The sequence below is a fragment of the Lithobates pipiens genome, unplaced genomic scaffold (genome assembly GCF_037356315.1).
Source record: "Lithobates pipiens isolate NorthernLeopardFrog02 unplaced genomic scaffold, aLitPip1_a1.2 Scaffold_22, whole genome shotgun sequence".
Taxonomy (NCBI): Eukaryota; Metazoa; Chordata; class Amphibia; order Anura; family Ranidae; genus Lithobates; species Lithobates pipiens.
The window spans coordinates 210,048,034-210,074,855 of NW_027507784.1; the positions used below are offsets into that span (position 1 = coordinate 210,048,034).

Sequence of the window (26,822 nt, forward strand, 5' to 3'; positions counted from 1 at the left end):
GGACGTACCTGTACGCCCATTTCCATGTCCGTGCCATTATGCCGACGTACATCCATCGTGCGCTGGTCGGGAAGCGGTGCACACGCGATGGCAGGGCGGCATTTAAAACTGGACGTACCTGTACGCCAATATGCCTGCCCGTGCCATTCTGCCGACGTGCACTGGTCGGGAAGTGGTTAAACACGTAGTCTACCTCTTGGGTTGTTCATGCAGGAAGCAATATATAGGGAAGAAATTTAGAAAGTTGAGGGACCAATTGAAGGAGCACCTTTACAAGCATTGGAAAGGGTTTTAACCAATTGACCTCTGGAAGATTTAACCCCCCCCAACACATCCCCTTCACAACCAGGCCATTTTCGCGATATAGCACTGTATTTTACCCAAATAAAATGCATGTCCTTTTTTCCCCACAAATAGAGCTTTCTTCTGGTGGTATTTAATCACCTCTGCAGTTTTTTTTTTTCGGGCTATAATAAAAAGTAGTGCTATGTCACTATCAATATAGGCGTATGGACTTCTGAGAACTTATGGTGCACATTCTTTAAATTCTATCCTGCACCTCTCGATTGGATGCATAAAGCAGGGACTATCCCAAAAAGTTGAGGCCAAAGTCATCAGGTTTCACTTCCATAACTCAGCATTTTGCACATATAATTGGATAATAAAAGAAAGAAGCACTGACCCTAGTGTTCACAGACACCAAGTCGTTTCATCATGACAGTACAGCAGGTTCAAAAGTATTTGCCATCCATCCAAGCTATTCCTCCAGCATTAGAGTGAGAAATTCATTTTTGATTGATGTAATGGCGCATAAATACATTTTTTTTCATATTTTAAACCTTCAAACATGGGTTTTATATACTGTATATTGTAGAAAACGTCATACAAGATATTATACAGAACTAGTGATGATCTTCAAAACAGAGAAGGGTTAACTAAAATCAATGTTTTGAAGAGAAAAGATACAGCATGTGTGTGTCGATAGGTATGTAACTCACCATTAGTGTACTCTTAGACCAATTCACAAAAGATTTTGTTTATATTTTTTGCCAGAGAGATTACAAATTATGTTTTTTTTTTTATCTCTCATTCAGACTAGAGCTGAATTTTAATTTTCTAGCTAAACAGATTGCTGCCCACTTTAAGAAATGTTAAAATAAAAAATTGCTAGCCATCAAAAATGCTGTAGATTATGGCACCAGCTGAACACTGCTAATTTGTTTTAGTTCAATTATTACACAGCCATTGCATTACCAGACCAGATTCTTGGCGTATTAAGTAGTACACTGTCAGTGTACTCTGTTTTGTTTTGATCCCCTTTCCTTTACAGAGCACACTCCCCACTTTGCAAACACTGCAAGGTAATAGAGTTTAGACTTTTATTCATATCTGCATCTTATGTGGCTATTTACTAACATGTTAAAGTAAGACAAAAACCAAAGGTAGGCCATATGGCCTGCTCAGAACCCCAATATGGGACAACAGGGATCATCTACGGCTGAACATACGAGACAATGCTCTGAGTGAAGATTGAGAAGGGTGGGAATCATCTGACCTCTCCCTATACCTTCTATGTTGGGGTAGGGGGTACACTCTGGACACATTTATGGCACTGTTCATAACAGTATGCAAAGCAAGGTAAAAATACATTTCCTTTAAAGGCCAAGCAAGTGACATGCTCTTTGGATGCAGCATCAGCATCCCAACAGCATAACAAGAATGCTCTGTACATCTTTATGAGCATCAAGGCCATGCAAGACATAAGCTTAAATGCTTATAGCAAGCCATCAAAACGGAAGAATATAGCTTCAAACATTTGCTTAGTTAGGAAGGGGGTTTACCCTGGCAGTGGGACAATCCCCTTTAAGGAATCTGACGCAATCTGCCACTGTTTTTGACAGATTAGTCAGGGTCACGGGAATATAGAGGACTAAATCAGCTAGTCCAAACCAGGACCCAATTAGGGATTCTAGCTGTTGGGTCAAAAGAATCCTTAAAAAGATGAGTATGAATTCTGTCTAGCGGTTTTGGTGGGCTACTGGTGGATCTACAGCAGGAAAAGACATCTTTTCAATAAACTCCCTCTCAAGGGGAGAGCTAACATACTCTTAAGTGGGGCCCAGGACCCCTATACTCCAGAGGGAAACCTTGAATAGGGGGTCTAGTGGAAAGCTTTCTGCAGTTGTAGAGGCTCTAAAGGCCCAAGGCAAAAAGAAAGAAGGCGGGGACACTAAATGCTGGGTAGTGAACATGGAAGAACAGGTTCAGAACATCCCCTTATAATGATGTGACAATAGGAAATGGTAATGCATTTAGGAGTCTCTTCAGAAAGAAACTGTAGGAATACTGAATCAGATCACAGCAACAAGAGGCCCAGCCTTTTCTAAAGACTCGGGTAGGTCAGACACTGTAGGAGGAAGGATGGCACTGGAGCATGTACACAGCCTCTACTGTTCATGTTCACAAAGAATTGGGTGATGGAGGACCCAAAAGTCCTGAGTGGACATAGAGATGCCTGATGAGGCGGAAGTGAACTCACATGACAGCTTTGGGCTTTGGGGGGGGGGGGGGGGGGAGCACAAATTATGTAGACCCTGTACCTATAAGGCAGTTGGATTCTAGACTGGAGATGTCTTTTCTGAAAGCATACCAAGCACACACCCCTAGAACCATTCGGGGCGCATGCGCTGGGGTCACCTGGCAAAATCCACTGTGTCCATGTGCATACACATTATGTCTTAGTAACAGTACAGTAAAAAGGTCCAAAGTAAAAGACTCACAAGCCCAAGCGGCTGGTGCAGATGAGGATCAAGCAGCCAGACAAAACCAGGCCATTGTAGGTGGCCAGCGGAAGATAACTGCTCCATTTACCAACACAAATCAGATCTGCTTGTGTTTGCCTAAATACTAGGTATCCTAAAATCTAAGAACTCACAATGGCAGAACCATGTGGCCCAGGAGACAGACTGCTTTATTTAGAAGGTTTATAGAACCTGATGACAAATTTATTTTAAAGGAAAGCTGTCAAGATAAAACAAAAGCTTGTCCTGCTGACTTTTTTTTCAAGAAGCACGCTCCTGTCATGCTTTCTTTATAATTCAAGTTCTGTGAGTCACTGAAATTATTTCTTCTCTAATTAGTTGGTAATTGAACCAGGCGGCAAAAAAGCTGAAAAAGTCCAACTGACCCAGGCAAGAAGCAGCCAGTTAAGTCTGCGGAACACCTAATATGCACATACTTCCTGTAGGTCAGACACTAAAGTACCAAAAAATACATTACAACCTATGAACTGGCATCTTCAAAAGACAGGGAGCAAATGCGAATAATTTCTTTCCTGACAGGTTATGGGTGTCATAAGAGATGACATGGAAAACTACCAAACCACTGCACACTACAGTGCTAAACTGCCATATACATTTGTCAATGCTTTACAGCAGTAGTACTTATAGTTATTAGCTACCTGTCCATTGCCCGTATCCTGATCACATACGTCAGTGTTAATGCCTCCAGTAGTTATCTATTTTAAAGAAAAAAAAAAAAAGGTTTAGGAGAATATCTGCAGACAATGGGCTCCAAGCTGTCCTCCATTTAAAAAAAAAAAAAAAAAAAAGCAGTTCTCTCATCCCAAGGACAGGCGAGGACAAAATATCACAGAATTTCAGAGCCCACCGTGTAAAAACCAAAAGCCAGTAGGATATTTCAAGAAGCCAGGAAAGAGGATTATCTACTGGCATCAGCGAAAATAGGAGCCAAAAGTCAGGCTTCAGCAGTAATTTTTTTTTTTACTTTACTGGATACCTGGATTCTTGAATTTATCCAGCAACCCTGCCAAAATAAATACAAAATAATCTTTACCTAGACAGTGAAATTGTGTAAAAAATAAAAATAAAGAGCTCCTATGGTCTATAAGATGTCATGATATGTACTCAAACTACAGCTTCTTACAAACAGAAAATTGTTCAAGTCCAGACGAAAATCTGTTTTAAATAGGCTTTTAAAGTTGCAAGCAGTTTTACATTGTTAACTCAAAGGCAACATATTAGTATACAAAACCACAATTTTAGTACATTTTTTACTTGGGTAATGTCAATTAAAAACTAGACTAAATATTTTCAAGACAAGGAGCACAAGTGTTCAATATTTAAATGGTAGAACACATACTTTGCCTTCTCCTTTGGGATTCAGATAAACAACATAATGACCTCCATGGTTGTCTCCACTGTGCACCAACACAGCATGCAGTATGTAGTTTGCTGGGTCCTTGACATCAGGCTTTTGCAAGAATTCATCCAGAGGTAATTGTTCTGGGAATTCAAACCTAATAAAAATGAAATACAAGCTAAATTAAGGTAAAAGCATTCGCAAAGTGGGATATTTATAAGATTTTTCATCACCTTCATTGGCAAGGAAAAAAGAGAAACTGCTATATTTGCTGCTGGCATACAAACTATTTTATATTAAAACATGCATTATACCCAAGACTCATTAAAAGCACACACCATGTAACTGATCAGAAAATGAAAAAAAAAAAAAAATTTACATGCAAAGCCAGGTTCCCAAAACCTTGAAAGGTACGTTACATCACAACCCAGTGACTCCCTTTTGGCCACAGTGGAAAGGAATCATATATAGAGGAAGTTTGGGAAAGGAAGGCCAGAGTTTGACCACAGAAGTGAATTTCAATATACAATGCACAATATCCCAGATTCTGAGGAGCCCTGGTGTTGTAAAAATAATGAGGATCTCGCTCTCTCTCATTGGTTTCCCACTGACGCTGGAACTCCTCATTCCATACATTTCCTTATCCCAATGGGAAGAGGCGGGAATCCTTTGGGTAGATTAGCTCTTCCATAATAATATCCCACAGACCTTAGACTCCATTCCATCAGATTATAGCCTCCCCAAATCTGCCTACTACACGTGCACAAGGATCTTTTTTTTCCAAACATCACCTACCTCTTATAAATTGCCCCAAAACATCTGGCTCTTTCCATCTAACCCAACTAATTCCCAAAAAGGGTATCTCACGGTTTTACAATGTTCTACAACACAAAATATTCTTTGCCTAAACATCTCTTGTGGTGAAATGGGAAGTCAACCTCCGTATGTCTTTCTCTGATACCCAATGGAAAAAGGCCTTTATGATGCAACTAATCAATGTCTCACTGTGTGGCCCACTAGGAACAAATGCATAAAATACTCACTAGATGGTATTTAACACCCTATTGACTAAAAGTTTTCCAAATACTATTCTTCACTCTGCTGGAGGGATTGAGGACAGATAGGCAATCTTCCTCATATCTTTTGCACTTACAAGTGACTGACAAGTTACTGGAGAGACTTCTCCTTAATCTCGGAAAACCACAGGGGTCTACCCTAGAGCTGATCCTGCCCTAGCTATCCTTCACCATGGTATATGAAAATGTACCCGCAGCCTTAGAATGGTTGCCCTATACACTTTAGTAGCAGAAAAAAAAACAGTGATAGCTAGATACTGGACAAAAAAAAAAAAAATATCCATAAAAATTTTTACCAAAAATATGTAGAAGAATACATATCTGCCTAAACTGAGGGGAAAAAATGTTTATATATTTTTTGGGGATAATATAGCAAAAAGTAAAAGAATGCTTTTTTTTCAAAATTGTCATTTTGTTTATAGCTCAAAAAATTAAAAACCGCAGGTGATCAAATACCACCAAAAGAAAGCTCTATTTGTGGGGAAAAAGGACGTCAATTTGGTTTGGGAGCCACGTTGCACGAACGCGCAATTGTCAGTTAAAGCGACGCCGTTCTGAATCTCAAAAAGTGCTCTGGTCTTAAGCCAGCAAAATGGTCCGGGGCTTAAGTGGCTAAAGTGGATGTAAAACCAAAAAACAAAACAAAAAAAAAAACGTATGTCATAATGTAGAGAATAAGATTTCCAATCATTTGAGCCCAGTCTTGCCACACAGAGCAATACTCTTATTGTTCAGTGAGATAAATCTTGACAAACAGACAAAAACTGTCAAAGCTCCCCCTTGCTGTGAGTGACAGGTTATTTACATATCTCATGCACTAGCCCAAGACAGGCCCATCCTGTGTAAAAAGTTCACAATTCACATCCCCCTCCCCTCCAGCTCTCCCAAGATTGGCTGCCTTTACTGTATTTTGACTGGATGTTTCTCATCATGGGGTGTGATCCTCCTGTATGCTGCAGTAAACAGCCAGCAGAATATACATAGACAAGTGATTTAGGGGACATGTATGTAGTCGGAGCTGGGCAGAGTAGAACATCCAGTGATCTGATGATTGTTATAGTGCAGTGTGTGTGTGCGTGTTGTCTAAGGTTTTTTGGGACCAGTGTTTTTGTTTTTTTTATTGATTTTTAAAATTTTAATTTTTTTTTTACTATTTTAACAATGTAAGGGTGGCGTTTTTTTTCCAATTTTGGAATATTTTGTTTATCAGCCCCGTTGGGGGCTTTGGTGATATGTCAGGGGTCTAAACAGAGACCCCTGACATATACCATTTGACACAGAAAGGGACAGTGGATACAGATTCCTCAGTCCCTTTCTCTGCATTGAAACTGAATGTAGAGGAGACAGAGGCTCCTCTCCATTCATAAACTGAAGCAGAGTAACACACAGGTTACTCTGCTCAGTTATCACAGGACACAGATCGATTGGAAACGAACCTAAATTACATACCAGACCCCCTCTCTCCACCCTGACAGATTTCCCCCAGGAAGATACGGGAGCGAGTGAAAACGGAGATGGACAAGGGGGGCGGAGGTGGACACGGCAGTGGAAGAACCTGAGGACAGTGGGGGATGATCGGTGCGTTGTTGACAGCTGGGAGCACCGATGCCCCTGCACGGCTTTTCAAGTGAAAGGCGTGGGAGGGCGTGAAACAGATAATGAAGAGCCAGGCATATGGGGGGACAGCTGTCCCATCGCATCGACCATCCCCCACTGTCACTGGGCATTGTGTAGATGCGACAATGGGCAGTGAGCGCGCTCTGCTTTTACCCAGAACACCCTCTGCCTCTCCTGCACGCTCTGGCCAAGGGGAGTGTAGTGGTGAGCGGGGAGTCTGCTGACATGAATCCACCCATGTCCACCCACCAAGCGCCAATAACAGACCCGCCCACTGAATCTGCTGTTTTTGGGGGCTTCAAACTGCTAAGCGGGACACATTTGACAGGTAAGGATATATGCAGGTGCATTGTAAAGCCTTATAGTTCAGCACTATGGCAGCACTTTATAACTGATGAGAGTGGGTTTACATCCACTTAAATTGGTTAAGGTTGTCTGCCCTTTGGTCACTTTAGTAGCTAAAATTAGTTTACAGGTTTATTTTCCAACTCTAAACAGGGTTTTGCTTAAAGCCGAATCAGTAGCCACATGGATGTAAAGGGAAAAATACTTCTACATTTTGCATACAATCATTGTAAGGCTTCATAAATTGCAAGGGGCCTAAGCAACAATGCCCCTTCCAGTGAGAAAGTTAACTGACCTGGAGGCAGAGAGTTGGGAATGTGCATCTGTTTCTCTAGTTTTCAGAAATCATAAGGGAGGGAACGTGGAGATCGATAAGCAGAGAGCAGCTCTGCAAGTATCTTAGTTCCGCTGCCTATGTGGAGGGGGGCAGGATGCCTTTCCTCCAATCAGCTCTCACAGTGTAGGTCCAAATGCCACACCCACTGCTGAATAAGAAATATTTGTAACATGATGTGCACTTTCTAAAGAATGTAGAAAAGCGAAAGACTGCAGATATACATGAAAAACTTACGTAGGGATATTTGTTTCATCTGTGCATCATCTGAGGCTATTCACTTCACTAGGTATCAGAGTGTTTAGAACCACTTTAATTCTTTGTGGCATAGATTAAATAAGATGTTGGAAACACACAGATTTTGGTCCATATTGACACAATAGCATGACGCAGTTGCTGCAGATTCTCGACTGCACATCCATGATGTAAATCTTCCATTCCATCACATCCAAAAGTGCTCTATTGAAATGAGATCTGATAACTATGGAGAGCATTGGAGCACAGTGAACTCATGGTCATGTTCAAGAAACCAGTTTGAGATGATTTGAGCTTTGTGACATGGTGCATTATCCTGCTGGCTGTAGAATATCACAGCTGGAAGCAAGACTCAGACCAGCCAACGTTTTTCCAATCTTCTATTGTCCAATTTTGAGCCTGTGTGAATTATAGCCCATTTCCTGTTTTTATCTGACAGGAGTGGCACCCAGTGTGGTCTACTGGTGCCATTTCTTATTTGCTTCAAAGGTTTGAGGTGCTGTGCGTTTGGATATGGTATTCTGCATACCTTGGTTAGGTGGTCATTTTAGTTACCATTGCCTTTTAAACATCTCAAACTAATCCGCCCATTCTCCCACGAACAGGGTATTTTCGTCCACACAAATGAAACTCGCTGGATATTTTCACTTTTTTGGACCATTCTGTGTAAACCCTAGCAATGGTTGTGTGTGAAAATCACAGTAGGTGAGTTGTTTTTGAAATACTCAGACCAACCCGTCTATCAACAACCATGTCACGTTCAAAGTCCAAACTGGTTTCAACTTCATCATCCTGGTAGATGGAGAATGTCTTGGTAAATTTTTCAATTTATCCTTCCTTCAATGATATGAAGTTTTCCAGTACCACATGATGTTAAACAGCCCCACACCATGCTGTTCCCACCTCCAAACTTCACGGTTTGTGAAGTTATTTTTGGGGTGATGTGCAGTGTCATTTAACCTCCAAACATGGTGTGTATTGTGGCAGCCAAAGATTTCAATTTTGGTTTCCAACATACTATATTCTCCCAGTATTTCACAGGCTTGTCTAAATGTTGTGCAAACTTTAACCAAGCTTTAACATGCATTTCTTCAGCAATGGAGTCTTGAGTGAGGAGCGTGCATACAGTGCATTGTGAGTGCATTATTTACTGCTTTCTCTTAAACAATTGTACCTGTTAATTCGAGGTCTTTCAGAAACTCTCCACAAGTGATCCTTGGCTTTTGGACAACTATTCTAAAAATGCTTTTCACTCCTCTGTCAGACATGTTGCGAGGTCCACCTGGTCGTGGCCAGGTTATGGTAAATTTATGTTTTTTCCCCTTTTTGATTATGGCCCCCAACAATGCTCATCGGAACATTCAGAAGTTCAAAAATCCTTCTGTAATTAATGCCATCAGTAGGTTTTACAACCATAAGGTTTCTAAGGTCTTGAGTGCATTGCTTTTATCCATAAGATGTTTTTTGTGTGATATTGATAATAAGACAGCTTGATTAGCCACACGTTGAGGCGGAATATTAAATTTGCACTGACAAGACAATGATCCCAAACAAAGCCATAGAAACTCTTCAAAGAAAGAAAATAAAGCTGCTAGAACGGCTCAGCCAATCACCTGACTTGAATTCAATAGAAAATCTATGGACAAAACTAAAAGATCAGAGTTAATAGAAGAAGCCCACAGAGCCTTCAAGATTTGAAAACTGTGTGGAAAAATGGGCCAAAATTACTATATATATATATATATATATATATATATATATATATATATATATAATCTTCCTAGAAAAATCGTGACAAGTTATGTACAGTATCTCACAAAAGTGCTGTCCCCTCAAAATAACTCATCATTGACATCTAAACTGCTGGCAACAAAAGTAAACCCAAGTGAAAAGGTCCAAATTATGCCCAATTAGACATTCCCTCCCTGGTGTCATGTGACTGGTGTTAGTGTTACAAAGTCTCAGGTGTGACTGTGGAGCAGTTTTGTTAAATTTGGGGTTATTGCTCTCTCATACTGGTCACTGGAATCTCAACATGCCACCTTACTGCAAAGAACTGAGGAACTGAAAAAAAAAGAATTGTTACCCTATATAAAGATGGCCTAGGCCAGTGATGGCAAACTTTGGCACCCCATACATTTTGGAACTACATTTCCCATGATGCTCTTCTACACTGCAGAATGCATGAGCATCACGGGAAATGTAGTTCCAAAACATCTGGGGTGCCAAAGTTCTCCATCACTGGCCTATTTAATAAGAAGGTAACCAAGACCCTGAAACTGAGCTGCAGCAAGCTGGCCAAGACCATACAATGGTTTAACACAACAAGTTCCAATCAGAACAGGCCTCACCATGGTCCAAAAGTTGAGTGCATGGGCTTAGCGTCATATCCAGAGGTTGTTTTTGGGAAAATAAATAAACGAGTACTGCCAGCATTGCTGCAGAGGTTGAGGTGGTGGGGGGTCAGCAAGTCACTACTCGGAACATACGCCACACACTACATAAAAATTCTCAGCATGGCTGTCATCCCAGAAGGAAGCCTCTTCTACAGATTCTACACAAGAAAGCCCACCAATAGTTTGCTGAAGACAAGCAGACTAAGAACATGGGATTATTGGAACCATGCCCTGTGGTCTGATGAGACCAAGAGAATAGGATTTTTGTACTCGCTGTAAAATTCTTTTCTCTGAAGTTCATTGACGGACACAGCACCTTTAATCTTGACCTTAGGGTTATATCACCACCTTCAGGAGAGGACTAGGCAGAACATGTAAAAACAGCAAAACTGCACAGTACCACCCAGGGGGCGGTCCTACCGGCTAAAACCCCCCAATCTGCTTCCAGAAGCAGTCCTTTGTCAAAAAGCAGTACAAACATAAACAGGAGGGGTGGATGGCTGTGTCCTTCAATGAACTTCAGCGAAAAAGATTTTACGGTGAGTAAAAAAATCCTATTTTATTTTTCGTTGACAGACACCGCACCATTAAACTTAAACCTTAGGGACATCCTATAAGTGTCAAAACAAAAGGGTGGGAACAAGAAGAAAATAACTCCACCCATAACAATCAGAGCTCAACGAAGGAGTTGCAACCTTAAACAGCCACCTGAAAAACCTTGCGGCAGAAGGAAGCTTCTGAAGATACGCCCATATCAACCTTGTAAAATTTTGTGAAAGTGTGGACGACCAAGTCGCTGCCTTACACACCTGGGAAATTGACGCTTGATGTCGGAAAGCCCAGGAGGCACAGACTGCCCTGGTCGATTGTGCCGTGACAGGAAAGGGGGGCGCCCAACCCCTTATGGCATATGCCTGAACAACAATCTGTCTGATCCACCTAGAAACGGTGGCCGACAAGACCGCAAACCCCTTCTTCGGACTAGCCGATACAAAACACGAGTCTGATCTCCGGAAAGGGGCCGTAGCATACAGATACACCCGCAGAGCCCAGACCACATCCAAAGAATGCAAAGCAACCTCTTTGGGATGTGACGGCCGAGAACATGGGGTCGGAGGCACAATGTCCTCATTTAGATGAAAAGCCAAAACAACCCTCTCCTCACACATGGAAGGCCTACATCTCTGAGAAGAGGAATTCCCTACCCTTAGGATAAGGGAGATAACTGAATCCGACAGTCCTCAGTCCCTTAGCACTTGGCTTTCAACAGCCATGCCGTTAAAGCCAGTGACTGTAAAGCAGGATGAAGTATTGGACCTTGCGACAGAAGCTCCTCTCAAATCGGTAGCCGCCAAGGAACTAGGCCGCCATTCATACTATGTCGGCATACCACGGACACCAACGCCAATCTGGGGCAATCAGAATCACCGGAATCCCCTCGGCCTCCACTCTGCAAAGCAGACGTGGTAGAAGTTTGAGTGTGTGGGGGGGGGGGGGGGGAAGAGAGGCATAAATCAGTCGCTAATGCCCCCATGGAGCTACCAACATGTCCACCCAGGGATCTTTTGACCTGGCCACAAACCTCTGTACCTTCTGAGTCAAGGAGGTCAGGAGAACCACACCTGGCGTGCCACACCTTAGGCAAAGGAGACAAAATGCATCAGGACGTAGCGACCATTCCCCTAGGTCCAGCCACTAACTACTTAGGTAGTCAGCTTGCCAGTTTTCTACGCCCTGAATGTACACAGCCAACAGAGCCTGCATGCGATTCTTTAGCCACCGCAGGATGTGAGCAACCTCCAGTTATGCAGCCAAGCTCCTATTCCCTCCTTGATGGATGACATATGCCGCCGTTGTGGCGTAGTCTGACTGGATCCTGACTGGATGCCCCTGCAGCCTCTGTGACCATGTGGAGGGGCACCGGCCTGATCGCCCGAAGGTCCAGCACATTGATTGGCAGGCGGGATTCTTCAAGCGTCCAGCGACCATGGGGCGACTGTGCGCCTCCAACTCCCCCCCCCCCCCCCCCCCAGCCAATCAGGCTGGCATCCATTGTGATAACCGTCCAATGAAGAGGAAGAACGACTTCCAGGACCGAAGGGCCAGAGACCTCAGCCACCACAGCAGGGAATCCCAGACTAACTGGCTCACCCAAATTTGACAATCTAGGGATGTCCGAGATTTGTCCCATTTGGAAAGGATCTCTTTCTGCAAGATTCGTCTGGAATTGAGCATATGGTACTGCCTCGAAAGTGGCTACCATGAGACCCAGAACTCATGCAAAAACCGCGTAGACCACCTGCGGGACACCAACAACTTCACCGCAGCTTGAAGAGTCTGCAGCTTGTCTGAAGGGAGAAAGACTCTCGCCTTTGAGGAGTCCAGAATCAAGCCCAGGTACTCCAAGCGTTGAGTCGGCACCAACACTGACTTCTGGAGATTCAGTACCCAAACAAAAACTCCCAAAGAGTCTGTATGGTGATCGCCACATCCTCCCTTAATTCTGAGGCAGAAGCTTCTTTCAAAAGGATGTCGCTCAGGTAACCCATGATTGCGATCCCTCGTTGCCTTAGCAATGCCAGAATTGGGGCTAGCACCTTGGTGAAGACCCTTAGTGCCAACGCTAGGCCAAAAGGGAGAGATATAAATTGTTAGTGTTCGTCAATGAATGTAAAGCCTCGAAACCTTGGATGCTTGACGCATATGAGGACATGCAAGTATGTGTCCTTGATGTCCAAGGATGCCAAGAAATCCCCCTGATGGGAGTGCAGCGAACCGATTCCATCCTGTAAATTTGTACTTTCACAAAGCCATTGAGGGCCTTGAAATCCAGGACCGGATGGACCTCTTCCTTCTTTGAGACTACAAACAGACTGGAGTAGAATCCCTGAAACCGTTCCGGCATCGGCAAAGGTACTATCACCCCGTGGCAGCAGATCCTGTACTGCCCCAAACAGGGCCTCCAGTCGAGCCAGAAGAGGATGGTTGGAGGGAAAAAAAATAATCTGTTTGGTGGACAAGAAAAACTCTTATATCCTGATGAAACCAGTTCGCAGCCCCACTGGTCAGAAAGGAGGGAGGTCCACCGGGCTGCAAACTCCTAAAGGCGACCACCCACCTGAAAGTCAGGCGGGGGCAAACCTTTATGCAGCAATAGATTTGCTCGCAGGTTTGTTTGGCTTGCGAAACCAGGGACAATGCCCGGGTGGATGAAAAATCCGCTTCTGAGCGGAAAAGGAGGGCCCCTGCCTACGGCGTGGCTCCTTACCCTTCCTGGAATGTGGAAGCAAAGTACTCTTTCCCCCAGTAACATTCTTAATGTCATCCAGCGAGGCTCTAAATAGACTCTCCCCCTGGAAGGGCAAAACCGCCAGCGCTTTCTTCGATGCCTGGTCCGCAGTTAACCAAATCCGGCGACGTAGCACCACAGCTGATACTGAGGCTCTAGAAAGCAAGGGGGCCGTATCTGAGGCCGCATCACAGACATACTTCAGGCCCTGCACCAACTGGTCTGCCAGTCCCATGCAGACCGGGGAAACCTGTTGCTTCTCCAACTCCCGGTGCAACAATTTAGCCCATTCAGTAAGCATCTGACACCAGGGCTGTGGCTAACACTGGACGCAAAGCTAACCCCACCACTGTAAACATGGATCGGGCAACCGACTCCGCCTTTCTGCCGGCAGGGTCCTTGAAATCAGGGGTCACCTCCACCAGAATCATGGTTACCAACAACCAGAGATGTCCATTTTTCAGGAAACATTCCTCAAACGGTAATGCACCACCATCCATCTTGGTAGCAAAAAGGCCCGCTGTGGGCTTCTCCACCCCTTGTTAATAAACTTATCAAGATAGGTTAGGCAGAGAAATACCTTAGCAGTGCGGGCCGGCTTATGGGACCCAAAAGGGACTGACATCTCTGCAGATAACCCCGCCGTATCCTCCATCTTTAGGGTATCCCGCACCGCTGTGATAAGTGCTCCTACTAGCGCTTTTTGCTGCGCTGACCCGAACAAGGAGTCATCCTCACTGTCTGAACGGTCCTGGTCTGCATACTTTGAAATGTCAGAACAGGGGCCCCCTGCCACAGTGGGACCAAAGTCTGAATCAGAGCTTTCCCCAGAAGACGTGGGGCTCACACGCCGCTTCCATCCTGGCAGTAAAGGACTCCAGACCCGCCGTCAGAGCATCCATAGGCACCACAGGCGCAGGGGAACCAGTTGCAATAACAGGGATGTCTGGGCAAGAAGCGCCAGCTTCTGACATCATGCTGACCCACTCTCGCCTGTTACTAATAGGGACCTAAGAGTAAGCCACACAAAATGCCCACCCTCCTAGCTGCCACAGACTGAGGGGCCCCCTGCAGGACTCGCCACCCTGACCCAGGCACTGCTCTGTGCGGCCACCGTCCGCTATCCCCTGTGTTTGCCACAAGGTGTTCTGTGCATGTTTCGCGCTGTATGAATGAACCAGCCACCCAGCACTTGACTAAAACAAAACTGAGGCTACTAGAAAATGGCCGCCTCAGCAAAAAGCGCCGGGAAACTGGCCTAAGAAAACTGTCTGTGGCTACAGTGGATATTTGGTCGTTGTGAAAGTTAAGAGAGTCCACAAGCTATGGTGCCAATCATAAAAAAATGATCACAACTGATGTACTGGTGGCCCATCTCATTTCTTGCGACCCAAACAAGCCAGGAAAGTACAAATACTCCCCAAATGACCCCTTTTTTTGAAAGTAGACATTCCAATGTATTTAGTAAGAGGCATGGTGAGGTTTTTTATGTTGTAATTTTTTCCTACAATTCTTTGCAAAATTAAGATTTTTTTTCCACAAAATTGTCATTGTAATAGGTTATTTCTCTCACATGGCATGTGTATACCACAAATCCCCCAAAATACATTCTGCTACTCCTCCTGACTATAACGATACCACACATGTGGGACTTCCACAGCCTAGCCCCATAGAGGCCCAACATGCAGGGAGCACCATCAGGTGTTCTAGGAGCATAAATTACACATCTAACTTCTTGACCACCTATTACAATTTTGAAGGCCCTGGAGCACCAGGACAATGACATTTGACACTCACGTGGCACTGGCGACAGATGGCACTAGTGGCACTGACAGATGGCACTGACAGTGGGGGACAAGTGGCACTAGTGACACTGACGGCAGTGGAGGACAGGTGGCACTGACAGCGGTGGGGACAGGTGGCACTAGTGGCACTGACGGCAGTGGGGACAGGTGGCAGTGAGGACAGATGGCACTAGTGACACTGACAGCAGTGGGGACAAGTGGCACTTTTTACTAACCACTGCAGCGGTTCATCTCTCCCTCACGCTGCCTCTGTGTGAGGAGGGAGAGCCGGAGATGAGAGATGATCTCATATGTTTACATGAGATCATCTCTCATTGGACACGACGATCACGCTGTAAACTGCAACTGTGATTGGCCATTTACAGCGATCTGTGACTGGCTGTGTCTGAGGGATACGGCCAGCACAAAACTTCCCAGATGAGCGCTCGCAGGAGCGCGCATTGCGGAACTAAACAAGACAACGTCCAGGGACGGCCTCCCGGCAATTGGCGTCCGCGCTGCAGCCGTCTTTCGGCTATAGCGCGGACGCCAAGTGATAATTGTCCCACATTATTGGCCTTGTGTGTTTGTGGGTGAAGTCAAGGTCAACCTGTATTACAACAAATTTGGCTACTGTGGTCCCAAGGAAATAATTCATCGACTCAATCTGGTAGCTCTGTTAAATATTTCCTTCAAAATGATAATATCCATCTGTTGACTCTGCTAGACATACTTGGTGTTCCTTCTGGACGGAGAAATTCAGAGGATTCAAGAGATATTATATTGGGGGTTATTTACGAAAGGCAAATCCACTTTGCACGGCAAGTGCACTTGGCAGTGCAGTCACTATAAATCTAAGGGTTAGAGCTGAAATGAGTGGAAGCTGTGCTGATTTTATAATCCAATCATGTGCTAAAATGCTGTTATTTTCCTTGCATGTCCCCCTCAGATCTACAGCGTCTTCACTTCCAAGCGCACTTTTAAGTGCACTTACAGTGCAAAGTGGATTTTCCTTAAGTAAAAAAAAAAAACCCCATTGTGTTGAACTTAAAAAAAAAAAAAAAAAAAAAATTGCTGTAATCATGCCTTAAAGCGGTAGTAAACCCGCAATTTTATTTTTTTTTTAAACCTGCAAAGCAAAAGGCATAATGAGCTAGTATGTACCGCATACTAGCTCATTATTAAATACTTACCTTAGAACGAGGCCCCGACATCTGGCCCGATCCACGCCGAGGGAGCTGACATGCTCCCTCGGCGTCTCTTCCGGGCATGCGCGCGGGAGATTTCAGTCCGGCCGGACGAGCGCTGCCGGATTTTCACGGCGAGAACCCCCTTGTGCGCATGCGCCGCTGCAGTCAGCGGCGCATACCGAGGGGAATATCTCCTAAACCGTACAGGTTTAGGAGATATTTTTTTTACCTACAGGTAAGCCTTATTATAGGCTATCCTGTAGGTAAAAGTTAAAAAATTGACCATACAACCACTTTAACAGTCATTTGGGTAACCCTTGGATCATTTGTCAAATAGTAAGGACAATAGTTTTATTGACGCGTTAATGTCTTTGGTAGAGTATGAAATATTAATCACCAAAAATCTTGGTTCTGTATGAAATTGCATAATGCTCGTAAATGAATTGAATTTACTTATACGATTGGGAGATATTTATATATTGGTAAGAATTCCCCATAGATTAAACTCAGGAAATTGTGGTACGTTACAGATTGTCTGAACAAAGTTCACATTTTTTACCATAAGGTTGGAAGCACTGCTCAAAACACTAAAATTGTATGAGATTCAAATCCCCCTTTGTATTATTAAGATTCCATACCACACTCAAGGGGTAACCTGTAAAGATTTTTAAAGCATAGCCTATGGAGATTTTTTTAAGTTCCGAAGTTTGACAACATGCCAAGAGTTTGCACAATTTCAAAGTGTGACGTGTTATTTATCTATTTACTCGGTGTAACATCTTTCAGATAATTCAACAATTTTTTAGCCCAAAAAATAGTGTTTGGGAAATTGCTGCGCAAATACCGTGTGACATAAAACATTGCATTGACTGCCATTTTATTCCTTAGTCTCTGCAAAAAATAATTATATATATATATATATATATATATATATATATATATATATATATATACATACATATATACATATATATATACATATACACCCATACATACATACACACATACCCACACACCCATACATACATACCCACACACCCATACATACATACATATATATATATACATATATACACACACACACACACACACACACACATGTATATACACACACATACATACAGTAGGGCAACTAAAGTATTTAGTCAGCCACCGATTGTGAACTGACCCCTAGGAATGTTACATAACCATGATTCTACATGCACACGTCCTTTTTTCTGCTAGAAAATTACTCTGAACCTCCAGACTATTATATACACACACACACACACACACACACACACACAGTGGGGCAAAAAAGTATTTAGTCAGCCACCAATTGTGCAAGTTCTCTCACTTAAAAAGAGGAGAGACCTGTAATTGTCATCATAGGTATACCTCAACTACGAGAGACAAAATGTGAAACAAATCCAGACAGTCACATTGTCTGATTTTTTTTAAAGAATTTATTTGCAAATTATGGTGGAAAACTAGTATTTGGTCACCTACAAACAAGCAAGATTTCTGGCTCTGACAGACCTGTATCTTCTTCTTTGGAATGGGCCAACATAACAGCAACAGTGTGTGACAACCTTGTGAAGACAGAAAACGTTTGACCTCTGTCATTACCAAAAAAGGATATATAACAAAGTATTGAGATGAACTTTTGATATTGACAAGATAGTTATTTTCCACCATAATTGCCAAAACATTTCTTTAAAAAAAAAAAAAAAAAAAACAACAGACAAATGCGATTGTCTGGATTTGTTTCCACATTTTGTCTCTCATAGTTGAGGTGTACCTATAATGACAATTACAGGCCTCATCTTTTTAAGTGGGAGAACTTGCACAATTGGTGGCTGACTATATACTTTTTTGCCCCACTGTGTGTGTATATATAATAGTCTGGAGATTCAGAGTAATTTTCTAGCAAAAAAAAAAAAAAAAACGTGTACATGTAGACTCATGGTTATGTAACATTCCTAGGGGTCAGTTCATTCGGTTGAGGCGCAATTGTTCCCGTATAGAGGATTATTGCGCACAATCCAATGTCCTGGCCAAACGTTTTTTGCAGAAGGGATATAATCCAGAAATTATAGATAGCCAAAAACTAAGTGTAGGTATTTTACATAGAGCGGCCTTGGTCGCTAATCCTAAGACTAGCGATGATTATGGCAAAAAGCCTAAGAATAATGAATTCAGGATGATCTTGGATTACAACACTCAATATAGAAAATTTGAGAAAATTATGAAACACTGGGATATTCTAAAGAAAGACCGTATTCTAGGCCCAGTTCTACCACCCCATCCCAGATTTATCGATAAGAAAGCTCCCACTCTGAGGGACATATTGGCCCCAAGTGTAGTCGATCCGCCCGCTATGAAGGAAAATGGGATCTTTTCCTTTCTCACAGGGTTTTATGCATGTGGCAAATGTCCCGCCTGCAAACAGTGTAAATTTAATATCAAGAGACGTAAGGAGTTTATGGCTTCTACTACGGAGATAATGTATCCAATTAAAAGTCTCATAACCTGCAACACTGAAGGGGTTGTTTACATGCTTGAATGCGATTGCGGTCTCCAATACATAGGGAGGACTTCTAGGTCCCTTGGAGTCCGCGTCACAGAACATGTAAACATTAAAAAAGGCCTACGTTCCCACAATGTGTCCAAACATTTTAGACATTTTCATGATAGGGACCCCCGTTGCCTTAAGTTTTGGGGCGTTGAAAAAGTGAAAAAACATTGGAGGGGAGGTAATTTCATTCGAAGCCTAAGTCAGCGCGAATCTTTTTGGATTCACGAGACTAGGGTTCTCATTCCGGGAGGACCGAATGTCGATTTCGACTTAAATTGTTTTATTTCTGATAAATGATATATTTATATTTGTTTTTTTATTTATGATGATTTTTTATTTTTTAGTTTTTTTTGACGGCGGGTGAAGTGTCCACAGGAATTTTTATTAAAATTGTATATACCTGTTAAAAATATACATATATTATATATTTTTTATAATTTTCTAACACATATACACTGCACAAGATATTGCTTATATAGCAATTTGGCAATGGTAACTATCTAGCAAGGCATATACAATTGGCTAATGCAGTTACCAATGCCTGTTTTGTTGTTTCCTTTTAGGATTATTTTTTTAACAAATCTATGGCGGTGCACTGTGTATGGACGCTCTGGTTAGGTGTCCCCAGGTGTTAAGCAAGCTTTTCTGGCACTAACATGGCGGCGGTCTTCCGTTTCCGGCCACCGCCACCCGATTAGCTTCCAGGCTCACCATGGCAACAAAGCACTATATTAGTATGAAGGGTGACGCTGGATAGCTCCACCCACCGCTGACGAAGTCCTGATAGGACGTAACGTACGTACGGGGGAGGAGCTTATTGCGGACGTCATTCGCCGTCCACCCTGTGCTGTTTGTTTTTGCTTTACACATTGATTTCATTTTAAAGTGGTTGTAAACCCTTACAAACCACTTTGACCTACAGGTAAGCCTAGATTAAGGCTTACCTGTAGGTCCAAGAAATATCTCCTAAACCTATATGGTGTAGGAGATATTTGCCCGAAAACAGGCACCGCTGTCTACGGCGCATGCGCCATACAAAGCGGCGCGCAGGCGCACTGAGCGCGGCATTCTCAACGACGGAGCTGCCGCGCGTGTCGGCTCCCGTGCGCATGCGCGGGAGTGACGTCATCGCGGCTTCGCCGAATGATAGCAGCGGAGCTGCAAGACCCCACCAAGATGGATGCGGCGGACTACAGGGGACAGCGGCGACTTCGCTGGCTCCTGTGTCAGGTAAGTGACACATAATGGGCTACTATGCGATGCATAGTAGTCCATTATGCTTTGCCTTTGCAGGGAATGAAAGAGGAAGTAAACTCATCAGGGTTTACTTCCTCTTTAAAAGCGGAGGTCCAAAAGTGGACCTTCCGCTCATTGGAATCCTCCCCCCCTCCGGCACCACAATTGACACCTTTCAGGGGGGGAGGGGGGTGCAGGTACCTGTACAGTACAGGTATCTGCACCCACTTCCTGGATAGCTCTCTGCGCAAAGGGGCGTAGATTACGCCCCTTTCCGAAAGTCCCCCGCTGCCTGCTGGGAAACACACAGATCCCAGAGGCAGCAAGTCCATCCTCATTGCGCAGCGCGACTCGCGCATGCGCAGTAGGGAACCGGGAAATGAAGCCGAAAGGCTCCACTTCCTGATTCCCATACCCGAGAGATCGGCTTCGGGTGCCGACATCGCGGGCGCGCTGGACAGGTAAGTGTCACTATTTTAAAAGTCAGCAGCTGCAGTATTTGTAGCTGCTGGCTTTTTAAAAAAAAAAAAAAAAAAAACGCGCACTCCCGGCGGACTCCCGCTTTAAGTGTATCTTGTGCTGTAAATGGCTCAGCTTTTGTCTGGATATGCTTATTGCCCACTACTGGCATCTTGTGGTGTAAAGCAGTATTGACAGCAATTCACTGCTATTCAGTAATTCATTCACAGAACTGTTGACTTTGAAACTGAAAGATTTTTTATTTTTTGTGTTCTATAAAAACTTCTTAATTCTCTATTTTTTAAATGAATATTTTAATAAAGCGATCGGTTTATTGCTACACTTAGATATATATATATATATATATATATATATATATATATATATATATATATATATATATATATATATATATTTTTTTTTTTTTTTTTTTTTTTTTTTTTTTTTCCCTTTCGTTGGAGTTGTTCCTGGACTTTTCTGTTCATATATACCTACCTAGTTACATCTGGAGTGAATCCATTGGGGTTTTTTTCTTGAGTCGGCTGCATGTGATCAAACAATTCGGACAACTGCTCTATTCACATGTGGAAATAAAGACTCCTGCACACCGAGAGTGTGAACACGCGCATTTGACCATCTGACAACAAGAGGTCCATCAGAGCTGGTAAGAGTTTATTCCTACTGGTGGAAGGTGTGTCACATACAAGCAATTAGCGGTCTTTCCACATGGTGTTCCCGCTCTACATGCTCTTCTGTTGTCATATATGACCAATACGTGTGGACTTTTGTATTTTGCGCTGCACCATTTATATTAATTGACATGTAGAATTGGCCCAGTATGGAACTGGTTTACCACTTCAGCCCCTGAAGATTTTACCCCCTTCCTGACCAGAGCATTTTTTGCGATTCGGCACTGCGTCACTAACAATTGCACAGTCACGCGCCGTTGCCCCCAAACAAAATTGACGTCTTTTTCACCTCTGTGGTTTTTATTTTTTGTGCTATAAAACAACAAACAAAAAAGCGACAATTTTGAAAAACTCAATATTTTTTTTATTTTGCTATAAATAGCCCCCAAAAAATATTTTAAAAAATCAACTATTTTTTCCTCAGTTTAGGACGATATGTATTCTACATATTTTTGGTTGGCAAGTGGTTAAAGTGATTCTAAATGCTTAAGAAAAAACAACAAAACCAAAAAGCACAGAGTAGCCCTGAACCTGCACTTATGGGGTCCTCCACTGGTGCTCTCTGCTCCTCCTCTTCTGAGTGCCCTCCTTTCAAGATGCTTGCTATAGGGGCATTTCTGTGGGCATGCACCCGAACCATGCTGTGTGTTCCACATTGGCACACCTCTCAGTTTGACCCCGCCTCCCCCCCCCGTTCTCATTTCACTGGTTTTGCACGACAGTAGCAGAGGCCAATGGCTCCTGTTGCTGTCAGAACCTCTAGTGATAACAGAAGAGGAGAGAAGAGTTGCAGCAGATGGGCACAGTGCTGAATCAAGATCGGACTCAGGTGTTAATGGGGATGGTGGGGGGAGGTGATCCTGAAAAGTTTACCTTAATGCAGAGAATGCATTAAGAGATATATAGATATATGAAAAAAAAAACAAAAAAAAAAAACACAACACACACGACTGTCTTTAGAAGCACTTTAAAATCAGATTTTATGTAAAACCTTCATCTCAAAAGAAAAATAAACTGCTTGTTCTAACTGCTTATAAAGTATTAGCTGGCGTTAAAGCAGTAATGAACCCAAAATCAAAATCTTAACTGCAGCTTAAAAAAAACCTTGAATGTGGTGGCTAAATTAATTTTTTTAGGCTCTTGCCTCTTTTTTACCCTGTGATCTGGTCAGTACCACCACTTGTATTATAGTGCCTCAACTCTAGGTGAAGGAGCTCAGCATGTTTGGACAGCAGCACTGCCAGTCTGTGGGGAGGGTAGCAATAAGCCACTTTCACACTGGTGTGATTTAAAACGCAATGAGTTTTAAAAAAATGCATTTTTAAATCCCTTGCATTAAAATATGAGATACTACATAAGCAGTTTGCAAGTGTGTTTGCAGCTGGTCACTAAATTTTGGGCAAATGACTCAGGACTTAAAGTGGAAGTAAACCCATTGATTTAAGCAGTTAAAAAAAAAAAAAAAGGCATGCCAGGAATGCTAACTGCACATTGGCTGTGCTCTCAGCCAAACTATCAAACCATCCAATGGCTGGTGTCATAACGAATCACATGTGCAGCACCATAGCAGTTGAAGATTAAACGGAGGCAAAGATGGCAGCTTCCTTGGCTGAAAACGATAGGGGAGTAAACTTCCACTTTAAGGACACGGTGGCTGGCTTGCTCCTTAACCAGATAGTCACTGGTTAAGGAAGCCAGAGGCCTCCACTTTCTTTTAAACCATGCAGTCCATCTGTACTAGGCTTAAAGCATAAACATATTGACAGAGCATGACTGAAAAAGGTCTGCCGATAGTCCCCCAATCAGCACTGACCGGAGCGTTCTGGTGAGGGGTCATCCCCATGTGAGAACACAATAGCACTGCAGGGGAGCTCACTGTACTAATATTGGATAGTTAGTACAGAGGCTTCTCCTGACCTGTCAGTTTTTTGGCTCAGCCCTGCTGTGATCAACAAAAACTACCAGTGTGTACTAGGCTTTAGAATTGCCCTGTTGACATTTGCAGATGGCAGGAAGGGAGAGTCCTTCAAGAGAAGGTTGTCTAGATAACCTGTAACCTGGATCCTGGGAGTTCTCTGAAGGGCAATAAGAGGTGGAAGTACTTCAGGGATTATTCTGGCATCTGAGGAATTGACAGTGCGACAAATGGCAAAGATTATCTCCCACTACAAAACGTATAAAGTGCTGAATGGGTGGATACATGTAATCTACAGATGGGCATCCTGGATATTTACAGAGTATGCCCCTCCTCTCAGAGGCAATAACTGACCTCATGGATGCCAAGAGAAATTATGGCATTTTAAGGTATTTCTTGATGGACTTTTAGCATAGGATAGGAATACCAATGGGCACTGGTATCGTGAACAGGTTTTATCATCATCTATTGAACCTGTCCTGTAGGAGAACTGGCATAGCTACTACAGTCCTTTGGCAGATTTGAATTGATTAAAGAGAGGAGTGCAGTCAGGGTTTTGTTACATAATAAACTTATGTGAAACTTCCATCAACTAATGTAAAATTATAATTAGAAAAATATTTTAGTTACATGGAACAATATTTAAAAACAGTTAAGACCAAGGCCTATTTCTGACACTTGTTTACAAATTAAAATTGGTACTTTTTGCTAGAAAATTACTTGGAGCCCCCAAACAAAAAAAAAAAAACAAAAAAAAAAAAATGTATACAATATACACAAACACATTTTTATTTTTTTTTCTCAATATCAAAAATCCTAAAGAAAAAATGGAGATCGTTGCAATACTTTGTCACACCGTATTTAAAGTGGTTGTAAACCCTTACAAACCACTTTGACCTACAGGTAAGCCTAGATTAAGGCTTACCTGTAGGTCCAAGAAATATCTCCTAAACCTATACGGTTTAGGAGATATTTGCCTGAAGACAGGCACCGCTGTCTACGGCGCATGCGCCGTAGACAGCGGCGCGCAGGCGCACTGAGCGCGGCATTTCCAACAATGGATCTGCCGCGCGTGTCGGCTCCCGTGTGCATGCGCGGGAGTGACGTCATCGCGGCTCCGCCGAATGACAGCGGCGGAGCTGCGAGACGCCACCAGCAAGATGGATGCAGCGGACTACAGGGGACAGCGGCGACTTCGCTGGCTCCTGTGTCAGGTAAGTGACACATAATGGGCTACTATGCGATGCATAGTAGTCCATTATGCTTTGCCTTTGCAGGGAATGAAAGAGGAAGTAAACTCATCAGGGTTTACTTCCTCTTTAAGCAGTGGTCTTACAAAGGCAATAAATTTTTTGGGGGGAAAAAAACACGCTTTTTTTATTCAAAAACACAGTAAAGTTAGCCCAATTTTTTCTAGAATGTGAAAGGTAGATACGCCGAGTAAATCGATACCCAACAAGTCACGCATTGAAATTGCGCATGCTCGTGGAATGGCGACAATCTTACTTAATCTCCATGCTTTAATTTTTTTATAGGTTACCCGTTTAGAGTTACAGAGATCTAGTGCTAGAATTATTGCTCTCACTAACGATTGTGGCGATACCTCACGTGTGGTTTACATATGCAGCCGCAATATGTGTATGCTTTTGGGCGCAAGCTTGAGGGACGGGGAGCTTTAAAAAAAAAAAAGTGTTTTTTTTTTGGCACAGTGTAAAATTAAACATTTTGATCACTTATTCCTAAATACAAGGAATGTAAACATCCCTTGTAATAGAAATAAGCAGGACTTGGCTTCTAATGTGGGATCTGGGGTCAAAAAGAAATCTCACATTTACACTTAAAAGCAAAAAAAAAAAAAAAGGGCCCTTTAAGGCTGGTGGGTGAAAGTAATACGTCGTCGCTCCGGTCCTCCAAGGGCATAGAGCAGGAGTGGGGGCCATCTTGTTCTCACTCGATTTGCTGCCCATCTGCACACAGGATCGGATAGTTTTCTGCTGCCGAACTCTCCGGTAAGCAGCGAAAAGGACCAGGAAGCATCAGGAGGGAAGGAGGAAAAACCGTGACCGCACTCCCCTCTATAACGAGCAGGGCCCTCTGATCCCTCCTGTATTGATTTGTATTGTAAGTGTACTGTCTGCCCTCATATTGTAAAGCGCTGCGCAAACTGTTGGCGCTATATAAATCCTGAATAATAATAATAATAATAATCATCAATTAAAATCTACCAAAGTACTGATTTGCAGAATGCCATGAACCAACTCTTGGAGTAGTTATGCCAGTACCCCTACAGGTATAACTGCTGCCATAACTGTATACAAAAAAAGTCAAAGTAGCAACGTATATACACAGTGGGTGGTCCAGGAAGTGGTTAAACTACTGTCACGTTGGCGTTACTGTAAATTAGTTTTCCACTTCATAAGGTTAGGCCTCTTGTTTTGCCTTATCATATGGGTGGCAAACAGCAGCCTTTTTTGAATCCTCCAATCAGGCTGTGAGGAATATAAATTTGCTAGGTACAGTGACCAATTAGGGTGCATTATATGCACCACAGTACAGAAGGAAAAAAAAAAAAAAAAAAAGAAGAGGCGAATATAATGCTTTTTCACCAAGCTGTGCACTGTGTTGGGGCACACAGCAGTCAGCATTGCCAGAACTGAAGTTGATAGGTAAATTAAGTCCATACTTTTACACTGTATTGTAAATATGGTTGTGTGTGATCTGTAAATATAAGCCAGGGGACTTATACTGTTGTAAATACTGTTTAGTGTGTAATTTGTATAGATTATGTAACCCCATCAAAGGTGTATTGCGGATGGAACTATTGCGTAAGAACTCTCAGATAGAGATGTGTATATGTAAATACTCCTACAATGCTTGAAATGTATTGCACATAAAAAAAATTGTTTAGTTGGTTTTAAATAGCTACACCTAAACACATGGGTCTGAGATCTACATTATGACCCAGAAAAAGGCAGACCAATGTCCCCAATGCTTGGGAGTGTTTGAGCCCTTTCATTGAGTAGAGGGCTTTGTGGCCCAAGTATTCTGCTAAAAGGAAGGGCAGAACCTAGCTATGTAGTTGAAGCCTGGGTAGAGCAGTAAGGTGCTCTGCATTTAGAAGTTGTAGAGGGTCCTGGATGGGGAGAAGAGAGTTTTGAACGTTCTACTGTGCGAGAATCTTCCCTCATGTGGTATCCTGCGGTATAATGTCAAGTGGCTCACCAAGGTGATGTCCGCCTTCAAAGGGCATACATGTGAGATGTCTTACAGGCGGTTTCTGCTGATCGGGCTTTGAGCCACAAGTTTCTATGCATATGAATGGAGATTACAGCCATGCTGGTCTCATTACGTGTTCTAGGACATGCACACAGAGGAGAGAATAATGTAATTGTTCCATTAAAGCATGGTCATGGAATACTGGATCATATTTAATTGCACTAGCCAACCTAGCTTCAGTTTGACTGACCGAAATCACAGTGATAGCTGTTTGCAGAGATGGACTATTAAGTGTAGAGAGAG

General features: G+C 43.0%; 1 protein-coding gene across 2 annotated transcripts in view; it reads right to left on the bottom strand.

Annotated features, from left to right (window-relative positions):
• USP7 (ubiquitin specific peptidase 7) overlaps window positions 1-26,822 on the bottom strand; it is a gene marked incomplete in the record, with an annotated part of 508,930 nt that overhangs the window by 267,466 nt on the left and 214,642 nt on the right. Inside the window, 2 exon segments of one of the 2 annotated variants that reach the window (XM_077448849.1) lie at window positions 3,461-3,517; window positions 4,162-4,318. In XM_077448849.1, the coding sequence (XP_077304975.1) occupies window positions 3,461-3,517; window positions 4,162-4,318 (214 nt within the window). 2 annotated transcript variants of the gene reach the window in all.